At 51.4% G+C, this 19,152-nt stretch overlaps 1 protein-coding gene across 4 annotated transcripts in view; it reads right to left on the bottom strand.

Annotated features, from left to right (window-relative positions):
- RHOBTB2 (Rho related BTB domain containing 2) overlaps positions 1 to 18,144 on the bottom strand; it is a 32,511-nt gene extending 14,367 nt beyond the window's left edge. Inside the window, exons 1-4 of one of the 4 annotated variants that reach the window (XR_015170023.1) lie at positions 17,779 to 17,877; positions 11,068 to 11,155; positions 743 to 944; positions 10 to 113 (exon numbers count right to left, since the gene is read on the bottom strand). Coding sequence is in view for 2 of the 4 variants with exons in the window: in XM_086416282.1 (XP_086272408.1) it covers positions 10 to 113; positions 743 to 944; positions 11,068 to 11,123 (362 nt within the window). In the remaining 2 variants the exon portion in view is untranslated. Of the gene's footprint in view, positions 1 to 9; positions 114 to 742; positions 945 to 5,269; positions 5,918 to 11,067; positions 11,156 to 17,778 lie in introns of those variants that run through there. The other 3 variants (XM_086416282.1, XR_015170024.1, XM_086416283.1) reach the window with 3 other exon arrangements.
- Positions 18,145 to 19,152: the final 1,008 nt, after the last annotated feature.

The raw sequence follows: 19,152 nt of genomic DNA, 5'->3' as shown, positions 1-19,152 counted from the left end.
CTTCCCTACCTCCCATAAGCAAAGCGCCGGTCTTTGTGGTGGTCTCCGAAGGTATCCCAGAGGCGGAGAGACACGCTCACATCGTCCACCACGTCTCGGGAACGTTCCAGCACCTGGAAGGGGTGGGGGAAGGGGGTGGGACAGGGAGAGGAGAGGGAAGCGAAGGCAATGGTTCCTGGGGGCCCTGCATGCCGACTTGGGGTGGGGTCAGCTCACTCCTGGGTCCCACAGCATGGGGGCTGGGGGGACAACTAGTGTCTCCCTCTGTGTGTCCTAGAACACCTGAGTCCCCTAACAAGAGCTGGCCAGGACAGAAGAGACTCCAGAGGGCAGACCGTCACGGGAGTGATGCGATCTCCCAAGGAGCCCATCCTTGTTCCCAGCTGTACCTGCCAGTCAGATGTTTCCCAGCCTTGGGTCTTCTGGTATCATTAGCCAGCAGTTTCTTTTCTCCCAGCAGCTCTCATCTCTCCAAAGCACCACCCCTTTCCCAGCTCCAGGGCTTCCCATTACTGGGGGCTATGTTACACAAGATGCCCCAGGCTTCTGTTCAGACAAACACAAAGGTTTGGGGACCCCTCCCCTGGGGTGGGCTCCCCTCAGGCCTCTCCCAGGAATCTGTGCTCTTCAGCTGCCTCTACTCAACCTTTAAAGGGCTTCCGTGAGCTTAACATAGGGCCCCTCTGGAGAAATCCCTGGGGAAGAAGCCCAGATGAGTGAGGCCATAGACTTGCAACCTTACCTCTTGGCATACCCGATACTGGTCAATGGCCCAAACCGTGGGCACGTGGGTGGCAAGCAGCTGGTACTGGGTGAGGGTGGCATTGCAGGCCCGGGCACAGATAAGCCTGGTCTTGCCCACAGCGTTGTCCCCCACCACCACGCACTTGATGGTCTCTACATTTGGCCTTTCATAATCCATGTCAGAATCCATTAATTGGGACCTGAGGGAGAGAAGAGAAGCAGTCAAGACAACTTCGCACATCAGCCCCTGAGGGCCAGAGCCAGCAGCTCTTCTCTGCCGGGCCTGCCCCCTCTCTGAGCATTTGAGCAGAGAGGAGGACAAGGGAGTGGGTAGCTTTCCGGGCCCAGGCTCCACAGGGGCCCGAGGAGACAGGAGTCCCTTCAGGCTGAGAGGCACAGCTCCACTGGGTGAATCTCTGGTCTTCCTCCTGTTGTCTCCATCCTCCAGCAGCAGGGCTTCTGTTTGGGGAATGCCAGAGAGAGATCCCAAGGCGGAGTCTGCTCGGGGGCTGGTCCCCACTCTCCTGGGAAGAGAGGTGTCTGCCTAGGAAGCTCACTTATCATCTGCTCTCGTCCTCCAGCCCGCAGGGCTGTGACAGCAGAACAACAAAGATGAGACGAGGGGAGTCAGGGCCAGGTCCCCACCCCTTCTTCCCAGCATGCCTGAGGGCAGGGCTGCTGAGAAAATTAAGATGAAATTAAATTAAAACTTAAAAATTTAAATGAAAAAATTAAATTAACATTTAATGGACTTGTTGGACCGGGCAGCGGCCCTCCTGGCCGCGACCTTTGCCTCTCTCCTCTCGCTGTCAGTTTCCAAACTGCAGCCTGCCTGTGGCTACCCTTCAACCCCAGCCCCATTACAGAGATGCTGAAGTTTTTTGTCCCAGATTCTCCAAGCTGAGACGGCTTCTGGGTGCTTGCACCTGAGCAGTCCACAGGCCTCTCCTCTCCTCTTGTGAGATTGTTCCATTACCTAAGGGGCTCACTCAGTATTGAGATGGTGGTAGTGGGGGTAAGCAGTGGCCTGGGACAATACGTGTGTGTGCACACACTCAGTCACTCAGTCGTGTCCGATTCTTTGCAACCCCATGGACTGTAGTCCATCTCCAGGCAAGAATACTGGAGTGGGTTGCAGGGGATCTTCCCGAGCCAGGGATCCACCCCATGTCTCCTGCACTGACGAGTGGATTCTTTACCACTGAGCCACCTGGGAAATCTGGGACAATACACCCCATGGCTAATGGGCCAGTAAGCCTTCCCATCCCCTACCCAGGCCTGCCCTCCAAGTATCCTGCATCCAGTTTCAGGGAAAATGAGATACATTCCCTTCCACATTTCTCCTTCCTGGGGAGGAGGAGTCTCAGGCTGGAAGCCCCTGGACACCAGCACTCCTGGAAGGATGCTCATTAAATTGGCTGGACAGGTAATGGGAAAGCAGAGAGTCAGAAACTTGGGCCTGAATTTCTGAACAAATGTTTGCCTTACTTTCCTCCTGTGTTAGGTAGAGAGGAAGCGGCTCATCCACCCACAGAGAGGGATGGCTCAAATGAACAAACAGAAGGTCCTTCTGTAGTCAAAATGTCATGTCAGTGTTTAAAAGCTATCTCCAGGAAGGGGCCCTGGGTTTTTAGGGGTTTTTGCTGACAGCCTCACAGTTGGCATCCACTCTCCCCTGGAAGGCTTGAAGAGAGAAGGTAGGGGTAGTGCAGGCATTATTAGCAAGCTTGGTTTCACCAGGGTCACTGACCTGCCCCTGCTCACATTTCCTGAGTACCTGAAGTCAGCTGGGGGTTGGAGCAATTTGAAGGACTCCTTCTTAGGCCAAGGAAGGCTGAGCCCAGAGGAGTCCTGGAGGCTTCCCAGGAGCTCTCACTGCTGAGCCATCCAGCCCAAGAGCCAAGCCACCAGCAGCAACAGAGGAGCTCGGCTCCTGCAGGACTGTAACTAGATGCCAGCATGCGGGAATGCAGACCTGAAATATCCAACGATGGTAACTGGGATTTTGCTCGAGTGGATGCATCTCAGCCACCTTAGCAAAAAGTACGGCAAGGACTTTCCAATGAGACACACGCCTCCTCTTTCTTGGAATTTTACAGGATCTAAACAACCAGGGGTCTCTGTGCAGGTCCCTCCCTAGTCTCCAGCGCAATTGTCTGCCTCATTCCTTCTCCTTCCTCCACCCCTTCTCAGCCTCTCCAGCAAGCAACCATTATTCTGCCCACCATCTTGCCTCTCCCCAAGTTCATTCTCCTGATGAAGAGTGGGAACCCCACTTTGATAGTTCCTCGTCTCAAGGCAGACAGCGGGAAGGATGTGCTGGCGCTGGGAGGCATCTGGGTTGTGATTTCTGTTTAATTAGTTGAAGAACAAAACAGATAGATTCCCCAATACAAATATACACAGATGTAGGAGAAAGAGAGAAACGTACTAGCCAACAGAGCTTCTTTCTTAAATTGAGGTTCTAGCAGCACGGAGGTGTGTAGACAGAAGAGGGGATGAGAAATCAAGGCGACCTATCAGCTCTCACACCCAGGAGCAGCTGGATGGTGAGGAGGATGTCAGAACACCAGCAGAGTGGTTCAGTGCTGGTCCAAGATTGGTGAGTCTACAATTCAAACACTCGATGCACACCCTATGCTCCTCTAGGGTTAAGCAGGGGACAGCCAACCAGCAAGCAGAAGAGCGACACTGTGCTGGGAGTTTAGACAGCAGACCTGTTGGGTGTTCCTCTGGCTGAGCAGCCCCTCCCCATCCATTTCCCCACCACCTCTGCAGCCTTCTCTTACTTGTCTTTTGACTTCCTCCCAATTTTGATCATTCTCACCCACTCCACCCCCATCCCAACTGCCTACCTGGCAAACTTCATTCATTGTCTGATCTGGGAAAGGGCAAATCACTTCACTTCTCTGTGCCATGGTCTACCCTTCTGGAAAATGGGTATGAGGGCATCAGAAGCCAGTCTTGAATTTTGATGAATCTGTGCCAAGACAGCCTGAGCCAAAAGGAGGTATGTGCCTTATGTAATGTGGTATTATATAATGCCAGATTACATATCTCTATGTGTAATTATACCTCTCTTTTAAGATACACACTGGCCCAATTAAGCGAGCAGAACTCTTAGTCTATTCAGGCCTGTCTTTAGAAGGATCCTGTCCTGGAGATATGATGCCATTGTCAACAGTAATGTAATTTTTGCTCTAGAATATTGCTACTTTACAGTAATGGTGCTGGTATACAATGGCACAACCCCCTCAATAAGCCTCTCAACTTCCCCTTTCCTTCTGGCACTCTCACCTTCAATGACTCTAGACTTTTCCACACAATTGCCTCATCCCTATTCCTTCTGAGCCTCCTGATTAACTTCCATACACTATGGTTTCCTTGCCACCTTGCACTGGCTATCATGACCCTGAGGCCACTCCTCTTCCTCAATGATTCCAGAGTCACAGAGATGCTCCCTTCACACCCCATCCCACAATCCCTGTTCCCTTCTCCAAAGACAGCCTCCTGCCCACCAACGTCCCAGCTCTTTGTACTCAGGCCAGGTCAGAACAAAAGGCGTGTGCTCAAATTAGCTACAACCCTTACAGGCTCCTAGTCCCACCTCCACACCCCTACCCACACTCTTTGCAAAGCCCAGAAAAGCCCCCCATTTCCCTCCCACAGCCGATAGGAGGCTTGTTCATCTGTAGCTGCCCTAGTCTGGTTGTCAAGGAAACAACAGAATCTCCCTGGGAGCCTGCTTTGTCTCCTAGCAACCTATATCCCACATCCTGCATCTTACAAAATACAAAAGGGAAGAATATCTTGAAAATGAAGGTAAAGATCAAGGAGGATGGACAGGATGAGGAAGAGAAGACCAGCGAGGGTGGCCTTCCAATTAAAGGAAGCTCCCATCGGGTCACTGACACTGTAATACTGGGGTGGTGGGGGGGAGCGGAGAGATGAATCCCCCCACAGATCCGATGGGCATCAAGGCCCAAACAGATGCCGAATAGTCATGTTAAACAAAAATGCAAGCCTAAACACAGAATAAGCCTCTTCAAACATCAACAAACAACCCTAAGGATTTCTTCCCTTAGTTTGCCAGAACTCAGATGCACAGACTGCAATGGAACGGGTTGAAAGTAACATATCCAGAATGGCAAAACCAAACAAAAACCCCACATTCCATTAAATATTTTTAACGGAAACATTTCCACTACTCTGGACCTTTTCTCTTGACATGCTGTTCTGCACACACATACAAAATAATTTTTTTTATTTAAATGGGGGAAGGGGAAGGCCACAGCATGCCACGGCAATCAAGTTATTTTCCTTTCCCTAGATACACCCAGAAAAGGTTAGTCCCCCGCCCGCTAAGACCCCAGCAGCCGAAGCTCTAGTCCAGGGACGAGAGGACGCCCGAGGGAAATCAGGACGGGCGCAGACAGGGTCCCCGGGAGGACGCAGAACGGGGAAGCGGCGCGTTTCCAGAGGCTGCTCGCAACCCGGCCATAATAGAAATTAATCATTTACTTACACCGCTACATGTGACGGGGTGATTTCTAGTGTAAGGAACACATCTCTTCCTGCTAAGCACGCTCATTTTAGTGAAATGGCTGGGGTCACTCCGCGGGTGCAAGTTAGGAAGATACCGGTGCCGCCGCGCTGCTGCTGCTGCTGCTGCTGCCGCTGAGGCTCCGGGCTCGGGTCGCGCTACATCAGAAACTCTGACAGAGCAGCCCAGGCCGGACGGCGGGCCGGGAGCGGCCGCGCGCGCGGCACTGCGGCCACTGCCTCTTCCGGATCAGCATCTCCCGGCGCCCAATGTCACGGAGGCGCGCCGGAGCCGGGCAGCGGGAGGCCGCTCAGACCTCCGCGGCTGGGCCGCGCCGCCGCCAACGGCCCTCTCTGGCTGCCGAGGCCGGAGGCGGCAAGCAGAAGTGGGCGAGAGGGGCGAGGCCGCCGCCGCTACGCGCCTGGGCCCGCTCCGAAGGCGCGGCCACCAAGACGCCTAGCGCTGCAGTCCCAGGGACCGCTTGCGACCTCCTTTTTTCATTCACAAAAAAAGAGAAAGGGGATTAAAAAAAAAAGAAGGGAGGGAGGGGAAAAAGGTGGGGGCAAAATCTCACCCAGAACGCCAGCCGTGACAGGTACCGCCCTTCGCGGCGTTCTGTTGGTCGAAATCAGTTGAGGGGGCGGGGAAGGGGCGGGGAAAGAAGGGGATTGGGCGTCCCGGAGGCCCCGCCTCCCGACGTCGCTTGCTTCCTCTCCACTTTTGCTTACCTCGCAGTCACCCGGAGGGACGCCGAGTAGGCTCTAGGCTCGCCTACGGGGGCCGGGGTTGCGTCCCTCTACCTGGCGAAGCTCCAAACCTCACTAAACTCACTCAGAGTTACCCCCCGCCCCTTTCTCCGGGAGGCTGAGAAAGAACTCCCACAGCATCCTAGTCAGCCCTGGACGGGATGCGAGTTAGGGAAGGGGATTTCGACATTTGTGCCTTGTCCCTTAGCCCCGGGCCTCCACCGTTTGCCCAGGGGAAGAGGAAGACAGCTCTGCCAAAAGGGACGTTTTTTCTGGTGTTTGGGGGCCTTCCTCCCTCCATCACCGCCCCTGCAGCTACAGACTATGTCTCCAATTTCCGTGGCCCTTAATGAGTTTCAGAGTGGGTCCCTGTATCACCTGCACCTGTTTACCATGTAGGCCTTCTCCCCTCTCCCTTTTGTCCAGCAGGCTCCTCTTCTATCCCATATTCAATCTATTGCCACCTGGCGTTCACCTGTACCTTCTGCCCTCTTAAAGAAATGCCACCAAGACACTAGCCGTGGTGACATTGTCTATGGCAACTTTGGGCCCTCCTCTCAAAATTCTGGAGAATAACAGATTACAAGGGATGACATCTGTAATATGAGTGGTCCTCAAAGGAAGTTTGCCGTGTTCAAGGATCCTCATCCTTAATTATGAGGATCTTGACTGCGAGTAATTACAGTAGTCAACTCAATCTGGTTTTATCCATCTTGTGGATTACCTCTGGACAATTTTTTAAAAGCCCAGACTGACGTGTCTCCCACTTAATCCCACTCCATCACACCTCCAACTTATCCTCTGAAAATGCAAATATGCTTTAATAATAGTTTCTGCAACATATTATTGCCAAAAAATAAAGGCAAAGAAAAAATTAATTTTTTATTGCCTGATGCATGCTTCCCATCCATGAATGCTTATAATGAGAAGGTGCCCACCAAGACGTTCCTGCTTTCTGGCCTGGTCCATGTTCAGTAAGTGCATTAATCTACTCCTCCTCTGAATCTACCTAGAGCTGGATTACCTTTGTGGCTCATCTGGTAAAGAATCCACCTGCAATGCGGGAGACCTGGGTTCAATCCCTGGGTTGGGAAGATCCCCTGGAGAGGGGAAAGGCTACCCACTCCAGTATTCTTGCCTGGAGAATTTCATGGACTGTATAGTCCATGGGGTCGCAAAGAGTCAGACACGACTGAGCAACTTTCACTTAGAGCTGGATTAGAGATTAAGGATGATCGAGGGTGCTGTGTCAGAGGTCACTGCATCACAAAAGAGCACAGCATGGGATCTCTGTATGGGTGCCATGTGGGGGGTGGGAAGCAGAGTATCTGACACCCTAGTCCCTTTCAGAGCACCCATTTCAGAGCACCAGCCTGTTGGCTTCACGTTTCACACGTCCCGGCAGCAGGGACAGCCCCAATGCAGCACAGAGCAGGAAAATAGAACTGATCTCTACTCAAAGTCAAGGTGCTACAGGACCTGCAGCTATAGAACCAATGCCCTTTCCCTTTTTGGAGAAATAGGCACCAGATCCCAGCTTCTCCTCATCAGGGCAGTTGAAGATTCTCAGCTTGAGAGGTAGGTCACTACCAAGTCCCGGCCTTCAGCCTCTGCCTTAACTGTGGTCAATGCCAGATCTTCCCACCCAACCCTGGCCCTCAGTTCACACCTTCCAGCTACTCAAGACAGCCTCAAGATGTTGGTTCCCAGACCAAGGATCTGGCTACCACGTTAGCTTCATCTTTACCCAGCCTGCCAACGCCAGAATCCTGGAAAACAAAGCCATTCCCTGAGGCTGGGTCCCCTCGCCAGCAACCAAGGAGTTGTCAGCGGCCCACTTTGAACCCTGTCCCAGGCCCCAGCTCCTAGCCCTTGGTAGCATTTCATACACAGGCCACCTCCCCCTCCCCCTCCCCTTGCATCCCACCCACCATAGCCCTGGAGAGACCATTTTCCTGATTTCTGATTACAGTCATTCCTTTGGATCCACCAGAGATTAGTTTTGGGAGCCCCCCCTGGAAGAGCAAAACCCTCAGATGCTGAAGTCTCTTATATAAAATGATGAAGTTCAATGAATACAGTTGGTCCTCCCTGTTCTCAGGTTTCCCTGCAGTGTTCTTGCCCGGGGAATTCCATGGACAGAGGAGCCTGGTGGGCTACAGTTCACAGGATTGCAAAGAGTCTAACATGACTAAAGTGACTTAGCATGCATGCATGCACACGGATGCAGAAACCCATGATTAGGGAGCCCCAACTGTATACATATTTATTTGGGGAAAAAATCTGCCTTTAAATGGACCTGCACAGTTGAAGCTCTTGTTGTTAAAGGGTCAACGGTACTTCCCAAGTCAAGCCTGAGTGGGAAGTTTTTCTACTAAGGTTCCCAGCCTCTTTTTCTCTCTGCCTTTTCCTTTCTTCTGTTACACATACACACTGGCCCCCTCTGCCCAGTCCCTGCAGCTTGGAACCACTGCTTGTCTCCTCAGAGCACTTCAGAATGGGCTGTTGACTGCCCCACATCACTGGCTGGCTGGGTGTCTGCACTGCCTTCCCGCTGGTGGCCCAAGCAAGGACCTGCATCACTGGGCTTACTCACTCTATGGGGACAGCGCCTGGCCGCAGCCTTAGGGGCTGCTAGCAGCTTGGAGGCAGGTTCCATTCTAGCTTCCTGCCTCCCTCCATCATCTGTTCCCTCACCACAGCTCCCTTGTGACTCTCCTGCCTGGTGACATAAACCCCTTGAACTTGTCCCCCAGAGTCACCCTCCACCATCTATCTCTTTAACCACCCTCCTCCTGGACACCCTGCGCTGCTGTTTTCCTGAAGCTCAGGAGCAGGAGGTTGGTCTGGGGAGAGAACTCTCCACCACTTCTCAGGTAGGCACCCCTGAAGCACCAAACCCTCCTCTCCCTGTGGCTCTGAAGATCCCTCCCTGGTGCCAGCCCAAGCTATGCAGACCCTACCCACTGTGCCCTTCTCCAGCCTGCATGTTCCATTTGTTTCCCAGGCAGCTTTAGCCCTTCAACTACTTGCTGGCTACTAGCCTTGCTTCTCTTCAGCCCTCGCCTGGGACATTCAAGCCTCTGTGAAGCCCACCTCACAGACTTTTTGACTTGGGATGACTCTCTTCCTGGGCTTCCCAAGTGGCACTAGCAGTAAAGAACCTGCTTCCCAATGCAGGAGATGTAAGACATGTGGGTTTGATCCCTGGGTCAGGAAGATCCCCTAGAGAAGGAAACTGCAAACCACTCCAGTATTCTTGGGGCTTTCCTGGTGACTCAGATGGTAAAGCACCTGTCTGCAATGTGGGAGACCTGGGTTCAATCCCTGGGTTGGGAAGATCCCCTGGAGAAGGAAATGTAGCCCACTCCAGTACTCTTGCCTGGAAAATCTCATGGACAGAGGAGCCTGGTAGGCTGCAGTCTATGGGGTTGCAAAGAGTTGGACACAACTGAAGCTTCTAAGCACAAGCATGACTCTCTCCCCAGCAGTGTGCAGTGGGCCTGTGCCATTGCCACCCTGTTCAGTTCAGTTCACTTCAGTCGCTCAGTCATGTCCGACTCTTTTCGACCCCATGAATTGCAGCACGCCAGGCCTCCCTGTCTATCACTAACTCCTGGGGTTCACTCAAACTCACGTCCATCGAGTCAGTGATGCCATCCAGCCATCTCATCCTCTATCGTCCCCTTCTCCTCCTGCCCCCAATCCCTCCCAGCATCAGAGTCTTTTTCAATGAGTCAACTCTTCTCATGAAGTGACCAAAGTACTGGAGTTTCAGCTTTAACATCATTACTTCCAAAGAACACCCAGGACTGATCTGCTTTAGAATGGACTGATTGGATCTCCGTGCAGTCCAAGGGACTCTCAAGAGTCTTCTCCAACACCACAGTTCAAAAGCATCAATTCTTTGGTGCTCAGCTTTCTTCACAGTCCAACTCTCACATCCATACATGACTACTGGAAAAACCGTAGCCTTGACTAGACGGACCTTTGTTGGCAAAGTAATGTCTCTGTAGGAGACTAAAAACAGGCTTCTCAAGATGCAGAGCCCCTGCAGGGTGAAGGAGCTGAATCTGGAAGCCTAGAATCTCTCAGTCTTCTTGCCCAAGGCTCAGGAGGTACCTCCAGATCCCCACTAGGAAACCGGAATCTTCTGGGCCTTTGCTCAAGGGATTCCCTAAGCCTGAACACTCTTTCTCTTTCCACCCTCTTCATTTGGATATTACTCACTCATCCTTCCAGTCTCAGCTTTGATGTCACTTCCTCCAGGAAGTCTTCAGTGAGTATCCCCTACAAACTCTACATTCCCAACCCTTCCTCTGCTGCTGCTAAGTCACTTCAGTTGTGTCCAACTCTGTGCGACCCCATAGACGGCAGCCCGCCAGGCTCACCCGTCCCTGGGATTCTCCAGACAAGAACACTGGAGTGGGTTGCCATTTCCTTCTCCAATGCATGAAAGTGAAAAGTGAAAGTGAAGTCGCTCAGTCGTGTCCGACTCCTAGCGACCCCATGGATTGCAGGCTACCAGGCTCCTCCGTCCATGGGATTTTCCAGGCATGAGTACTGGAGTGGGGTGCCATTGCCTTCTCCAAACCCTTCCTCTAGACTCCCCTAATAATATCAGTCACCCTGCTGTATCATTGGTTCTCTCTGTCCCTCACAGTACTGAGGACTCTTACGGGAAGTTGTTGTTCAGTCTCTCAGTTATGTCAGACTCTTTGCGACCCCATGGACTGCAGCACGCTAGGCTTCCCTGTCCATCACCATCCCCAGAGTTTGCTCAAACTCATGTCCATTGAGTTGGTGATGCCATCCAACCATCTCATCCTCTGTCACCCCCTTCTCCTCCTGCCCTCAATCTTTCCCAGCATCAGAGTCTTTAACTGTGCTTATTCAAAAGAGGACCCTTCATGCTCATCTAGCACCAGGCAACAGACACTCAAGAGACCCTCTATAAATCCTTGACAGGTAAATAAATGCTTGGGGTGAGGAAAACAATGGGGAAGGAGTTGACATCACCCAGTGGCTACTCACAGGCTGTCCATAGAAGACCTCCTCAGGTCATACTGGCCTTTTCTTCCAGCTGCCATTGCTTGGTGCTTGCTCCAGGCTCACAGTTCGGCTGGATGGGAAGGGGAAAGAGAGGGCAAAGGAATGAGCACACAGTGAGGAAAGGAAAGAGGCTTTGCTTTCCTGACTGACCACCAGGTCAGTCAGCCCAAACAGAGAGTCCTTCTCAGGGCCACAGTGTGGCTTCTGCTGCCCAAGCCCAATAGGCTGAGACACTCAGCCCCAGAACCAAGAGAGAGGCCATCTCAGAGAGTCAAGGGGCTACTTGAAGGGTAAGTACTGGGGTCATTGGCCATCCCATGCTGCAGGCATCTGCACATTCTAGTTCGGTGATTTGGAAAGAGTGATCCACTGGCCATCAAGAGGCCTGGAATTTGCTTTTATGCAGCTGTGTGGCAGACGGTTCCCGGACCTCTCTGAGATTCAGCTCCCCCTTGTACAGGGGTTGGATCAGGTGACCTTCAATGCTCATTCCAGTACTGACATCTGATATGAGTTCCTAGCATGGACGGCCTATATTTTATTAGCTGTTCTTTTCACTGGAGCAGCTCCTGACCCAAATTGGGACTCAGTAAAATATCAGCTGATGGCTGCCAAGGCTGAGTGTGGAAGGAAACTTTTTGGAGAGGAGGGCAGAGGGATTAGACACATGGTAAGAGGCAGAGAGAGAACCCCATTCTGCCATCATCCCCACTTGCAGCTTTCTTTAAATGAGCTGTCATCATTTGGGGGCCAGTTCAGTCAAAGAAAATTTGAGAACTTCTGGAGAAATAGGGAATGATTGAGAAAAGGGTTTGGAGGGCTTCTCTGGTGGCTCAGCAGTAAAGGATCTGCATGCCAATGCAGGAGACATGGATTCAACCCCTGGTCTGGGCAGATCTCACATGCTGCAGGGCAACTAAGCCCATGCACCACAACTATCGAGCCTGTGCTCTAGAGCCCAGGAGCCACCAACTACTGAAGCCTGAGCACCCAAGAGCCGGTGCTCAGCAACAAGAGAAACCACCACAGTGAGAAGCCCATGCTCCACAACTAGAGAGTCGTCCCTGCTCGCCACAACTAGAGAAAGCCCATGCAAAAGCAACGAAGACCCAACACAGCCAAAAATAAATAAGTAAAAAATGTTTTAAAAGAAAAGAAAAAAAGTCAGGGGTGGGGAGGAGGTGGTTTGGAGAGGCCAGCCATAGACCTCTGGAAGCAGGTGGTGCTGTGTCTTTAAAGGATAATGGAAGGGCATCTCTGGGACTACTCCCCAGGGGCAGGGGTGTCAAGACAGAAGGAAGTCAAGGGAAGAGGAGGGCCCCCCCACAAAGCCTACTGAGGGCAGAGATGTGGACCATAGCAGCCCCAAGAGCCCAGAGTGAATGAAACCAAAACAGAGAAGGAGCTGAATTCAGTTCTGGTAGTCCCTCCATCATGGTTGTGTGACTTTGAGCAAGGAACATCATCTCTTTGATCTCCCATCGAGGACAACAATATTTCTTGCCCAAAGTCAAGGGGTGGCTAGATGATCTCGTCTTCCCGGGCTGAGATCAGAGACTGTGTGCCCCCTCTAACTCTTCCCCCACTGTTGCCTGCTCCCCATCACGGCCCTATGCTGGAAAGGAGGAGCAGCCCCACGTGCACCCGTATGCCCCGGGCTGCCTATGGAGTGCAGACAGCACAGGAGCATGAGGTTTGGATGGGTGGAGGCGGTGGGGTTGGGGTTGGGGGCTGGAATTCTGATAATCTGACCTACTAGGGTTGGACAATTTCAGGCCTACCTTAGCCTGGTGCCTGATGGCCCATAGGAGTGAGGGTAAGCGGGGAAGGGGGGATGCGCAGGAAGATCATGAGAAAATGAGCAAAGCAGGTAAGCAGTGAATTCTGCCCGAGATCCTCCAAGCCCAGGTAGCCTTTGCAGCTTTCCTACAGCCACACTGTGGGGTGGCAGGGCTGCTTCCAGCAGGAACTAGATCCCCTCCCATTTGGGTCAGGCTAGGCTACAGCTTTGTTGGTGGACATCTGAGTATGCACACCTCTCTGCCCATCCACCCAAGTCCCCTACCTGGACCCTGCCTCCTGGGCAACCACAGCTGGCTGAGGCCACCGTAAAACATATACTGCAGCTTTGAAATGGCTCTTCATTCAGTAGGGAAACTTGAGCACTCATAGGCTTAAGTTTTTAAAGAGCTGCAAGGACCATCAGCATGAATGCAGTGATCTACCCTGAGTCTCCTGGGATGTTCATTTCTCAGGACAGTGTATTAGAAGTCACTACTAAAACAGCCAGAAGCAGAAAGAAACTAGACGGTGTTACTTCTGCCCTGCTTTCTAGGCAAAAAAGTGACAAGAAGGGTACAAAAATGTATCCCCTACAGACTTCCTTGGTGGTCCAGTGGTTAAGAATCCACCTTCCAATGCAGGGGATGCAGGTTCAATCCCTGCTCAGGGGACTAGGATCCCATGTGCCATGGGGCAACTACTGAGCCCATATACTATGGAACCTGAGCATCACAATGAAAGATCCTGCATGCTGCAAGGATGAAACCCACCGCAGCCAAAAATAAATATATAAACATGTGCATATAAATATAAATATGGGGCTCCCCATGTGGCATTAGTGGTAAAGAAGCTGCCTGCCAATGCAGGAGACATAAGAGACACAGGTTTGATCCCTGAGTCAGGAAGGTCCCCTGGAGGAGGAAATGGCAACCCACTCCAGTATTCTTGCCTGGAGAATCCCCATGGACAGAGGAGCCTGGTAAGCTGTAGTCCATGGTATTGCAGAGTCAGACATGACTGAAGCAACCATAACTAAAGCGACAGCACGCATGCACACACACACATATATAAATGCATCCCCTAGCCAGTACATATGGGCCCAGAATCCCACACTTCAGGTAAGCTACAGTACTTCTGAGAGAGGGCAGGCTCATTCCTGGAGCCTGTGGAGCTGCAAGTGAGAAGCTCTGAGGAGGCTGATCACCCCAAAATAGACCTGTTTTTTTTTTTTTTTTCACAACTTTTTCATGAGGCATTGCAGCACACACATAAAAAATAGCCCCAACTGTTAACAAATAAAATTATAAAAAGCCCCAACTGTTCCCCATGAGTTTCCACGTGGCTGCGATATTTGAGAAAGGGCAGGGAGAGAGGGCAGGGAAAGTGTATCCAGAGGGCCCCAATCTCCTGTCTTCTGACCCAGTTTTCTCCCTCGGTATCTTGTTGTGCTAGAGCTTACAGAGATAATAAGGATGGTAGGGATGGGAACGCTTTCTATTGTCCCTCAGAAGTGGTCCACGGTGAGTGTGTATTACTGTTTCCTGCCTCCAGATAAAGGAACGCATGGCACAGAATGGAGCATCTTGAAAACATAATCGCGTGGCGATAAAGCTGGGTTAAATTTGGCTGCCCTACTCAGAGCACTATTGGAGAAGGGAATGGCAACCCGCTCCAGTATTCTTGCCTAGAGATTTCCATGAGGAACCTGGTGGGCTACAGTTCACAGGTTAGCCTGTGTCTGTCCACAGAATTGGACATGACTGAGCAACTAACACACACTCAGAGTACAGGGTTTGTTTAGTAAACACTCTGAGTTCTCAGTGTTCTCCTCAAGGTCATTTCAGTTTAGTTCAGTCACTCAGTCTTATCTGACACTTTGCAGTGCCATGGACTGCAATGCACCAGGCCAGCCTGTCCATCACCAACTCCTGGAATTTACTCAAACTCATGTCCATTAAGTCACTGATGGCATCCAACCATCTCATCCTCTGTCGTCCCCTTCTTCTCCTCAAGGTCAGCTTGGCCTAAACTTGGAATCTGCCTTGGGCATTGCTGCATGTTGGTAGCCAGACTTGAGTCGGGTTGGAGCTGCTCTTGACCAAGGTTAAAGGATTGTGCAGGGCTATTCAGTAAGGGACTGACCTAGTCCTCCTTTGCACCCTGAGTTTCCTCCAGAGGCACCCTACATCTTTTGCCCCGGCCCTGGAGTCTTCTTGGTGCCTGGACTCCAACAAGGCAAGAAAGAGAATTGGGTGGAGGCCAAAGCTGGATTCCCATGCCGTTGGGGTTCTGGTGGCTCAGTGGTGGAAGGTCCGCCTGCAATGCAGGAAATAAGGGTTCAATTCCAGATCAGGAAGATCCCCTGGAGAAGGAAATGGCAACCCTCTCCAGTATTCTTGCCTGGAAAATTCCATGGACAAAGGAGCCTGGAGGGCTACAGAGTCAGAGCAGCTGAGCACTCACGCATAGTGCCAGACATTGCTAGAGATTGTGAGGATTATAAAACTATAGTGATGCCATCAAGGGATTTAAGTTTAATTATAATTATTAATAATAATAATTTATTTTTAAAATTTTGTTTATTGGTCATACCACACAGCATATAGGATCTTAGTTTCTCAACCAGAGATTGAACCAATGCCCCCTGCAATGTAAGCTGGGACTCCTAACCACTGGGTCACCAGGGAAGTCCCAATAATTTATGGAGAGTTTATTACATGCCCACTATTGGGCTACATGTGCTACTTCATTTAAACTTCAAAACCATCCTGTAAGGAGGTACTATTATTATCCCCACTTGGTAGATGAGGACATTAAAGCATCAAGGAGTGATGTGAATTGTCAGGGAAGCACAGAACAAGAATTCTATTTTGGCAGCTAGCTTGGGGCCTCTGAGAGGAGATGGCACAGCCCCTGAGCCCCTTACAACCTCATGCCCTGATTTTATTTTACTTTCATATTTATTTATTTGGCCACACCAGGTCTTAGTTGTGGCATGCGGGATCTAGTTCCCTGACCAGAGATTGAACCCAGGCCCCCCTGCATTGGGATCACAAAGTCTTAGCCACTGGACCACGAGGGAAGTCCCCTCATCCCCTGATGTTAGAGCATTAACACATTCTTCATTCACTTACAAATAATCCTCCTCACTTACAGATGTGAAAACTGAGGCCTAGAGCAGAAAACAGCCCAGGAAAGTCACCCAGGGAGCTTGTGGCCACACCAGGCTCTGGCCCCTGCACCATGCTTTCATCTCTGGCCTTCAGTCTCCTCCTGTTGGGGAGACTAGTTGGGGCTGTGAGATGAGATTCCCAGTTTGGAAACTCTGTGTGTTGTTATCACATGATGTTTTTAGTGAGACAGAAAGCAGAAAAGCAGGAATGGACCAGCTGAAACTTGTCTCAAAGTCCTCCTCCAGCACATACTTATCCCAGATTGCCCTATAGGGTGTCAACAATATGGAGACATTTTCATGCCTCAAGGCATGGGTTTTTAACTCAGCTGATGGGATGCACATGTGTGTATATAAATATATATATGTATATAATCTCCAACAGCAGAACTAACAGGTTTTAACAGCTAGAGATGAGTAAATATGTCCTGAAGCCTAAAGGTCTGGTAACACAGAGAAGACCTAAAATTACTATGCCTTAGAACCTCGGACAAAGGTTAACTCTAAAGATGATCAGCTGAATCCTTGAATGGTGACCTCACATAGCTCCTCTTAGCCAAGCTGTGCTCATACCCGCTCAGTCGAGTCTGACTCTTTGTGACCCCTTGGACTGTAGCCTGCCAGTTTCCTCTGTCCGTGGGATTTCTCAGGCAAAAATTCTGGAGTGGGTTGCCATTTCTGTCTCCAGGGGATCTTCCCAAGCCAAGGGTGGAACCTACATCTCCTGCATTGGCAGGCAGGTTCTTTATTACTAAGCAACCAGGGAAACCCAAGCTGTGCTCACCTCCCCCTTTCCAGCTTACCAAGGCTCATGGCCACCCATGGGAGACCTAGCCCCTTGCCTGAGTCGCCACAGCCCACACACCCATGGTCTTAGGCTGGTTCCTAAAACAAAAGGTCTCCCTCACTCTTCTGCTCCTTTGCAAGGAAGTAACAACAGGTTAGCCCAGGGATCTCTGCTGCCCTGAAGCAATTCCTAGAGCAAGCCTGAGATTTCTTACTCATGGGGGACTAGAAAAAAGAGCCAGACTGGGTGAGCTAGAAGTCTGAGAGGATGAAAATGGGGTTAGGGATGTGTTCGGTTTGTTTTTAGAGAAATGGATCCCACTGCCTAAAAAGTTGGGGTGCTCCTGGGGTGGGGAGGAGGCCATTAAGGGGTCACAGAGGGACTGGCCTGAGATGGAAGGAAAGGCCAGGCTCAGTGTAACTGGAGGCGTTTCTGGTATTGGCAGCGACCCTTCAGGTAGGAGAGGGGCAGAGACAGAGTAAGCCTGAGGGCCACAATGGCCCCAGAATCATAGGCTGTTACTGTACTCCATCCTGGCCAGTGGCCGCTTTGATTGATAAGCATGAAATGGGCGGTTGGAGGGGCTTGCCTTCCTCGATTCCCTTTCCCTCCTGGCTAGGTTCACAAGGAGAGAGTAGGATCCAGGCCACCTGTAGACATTCCCCCCACTTTCTGCCCTGACACTGGCTGCCTTGGGTTTCTGGGCCACACACAGTCAAGGGGCTACTGCATCTTGATGGGTAAGATTCCTAACCCACCTGCCCTTCAAGCTGCCTTCACAGCTCTTCCACAAGATCACATCATGAGAATCCCACATTGTACTAAGTGTTGGGACAGGTGAGCACATATAGGGAAAGATGGGGCTTGACACAACTCCTGTCTTTTCCCCCAAGCATAGAGAAAGATGCCCAGGGTGGTCTCGGGGCCAGTGAGATGTGAGTGATGGACTTACCTGCCGCCTCTCCTCTGGGGCCCGGCTGGCTTGTCACTATTCCCCGTCTGGAAGCAGTGTCCTGGGCCAGGTCAGTGGGAGGGAGGGAATGAGTGAAGAAACATCCAGAGGGATTTTTCAGGGCTGGGATCCAAATGCCAGCCTATGGGGAGCCAGGTAAGGGGCATGGTCACTGTATCCAGGGGTGGGACCTACTGGCAGGCCTCCTGGTCAGTTCCCGCCCTCCCCAGACCTCAGAGAGAAACTACCTGGCTAGGAATGCATGATCCCATCTTTGGGCAGGTGAGCATTCCAGATCCCTCACCCGGCCCCTGACCCCAGGGCTCTGTGTGGGTCTGCCCTCAGATTCTCATTCTGATTTCTCTTCTGGTCTCTCCTCCTCCCCCATGGTGACTCACACTGCTTTGGAATTTCACTCACTGGCTTTTTCTGACGCACATCCTGGGAGCCTGGCTTGGAGCCAAGGAACAACACTATTGCTCCAACCCCACCAGTAATTAATGTTGGCTCCTTGAGCTAAAGGCTATATAGACTTGTGGTGAGGGAAGCCAGGCTGGAGAAGCAGGGTGGGGAAGGGGAGATTTGGCGGCGAGGGGTGGTGTTGCTGCTAAACAGAAAGGCTTTCTTCCTGTTTCCGCTCATCTGCACACAGGTAGAACACAAACAGCAGGAAAGCTATGGGCTTGTCATGTTCAGACATACCCAGCCGGGCAGCCAGGAAACTCAAGAAGATGGAGCAAGAAAGTTTAAAACCTGGACTGACCTCTGCGCTTTTTAGATTTCTGTATACATGCGAAATTGCTTCAGTAGTGTCTGGCTCTGTGAGACCCCATGGACTGTAGCCCACCAGGCTACATGGGATTCTCTAGGCAAGAATACTGAAGTGGGTTGCCATGCTCTCCTCCAGGGGATCTTCCCAACCCAGGGATTGAACTCTTATGTCTTCTGCATTAGCAGGTGGATTCTTTACCCACTAGCACCACCTGGGAAACCCTTTTGGATTTCTGGATCTCAGTTTACACTTTTGTGAGTCTTAAAGGTTTGAGCTTCTCTGGTGGCTTACTGGTAAAGAATCTGCCTGCAATGAGATGCAGGAGCCATGGGTTCGATCACTGGGTCGGGAAGATCCCCTGGAGAAGGAAATGGCAACCCACTCCAGTATTCTTGCCTGGAAAATCCCATGGACAGAGGAGCCTGGCCGGTTACCGTTCGTGAGATTTCAAAGCATTGGACACAATTGAGCAACTAAACCACTGCTACAAAGGTTTGACAGCCCCTGACTTTAAATGCTAAGCATGACAGCCTGGTTACTTCTTTGATGGAAGGTCCATATGACTCCCGACAGCTTGAACTCCCATACCTCCCCCACTTTGA

This window comes from Bos grunniens, chromosome 8 (genome assembly GCF_055505025.1).
Source record: "Bos grunniens cultivar Pamir isolate PY7600 chromosome 8, Bosgru_T2T1.0, whole genome shotgun sequence".
NCBI classification, from domain to species: Eukaryota; Metazoa; Chordata; class Mammalia; order Artiodactyla; family Bovidae; genus Bos; species Bos grunniens.
This window is presented reverse-complemented; position numbering and strand designations above follow the sequence as displayed.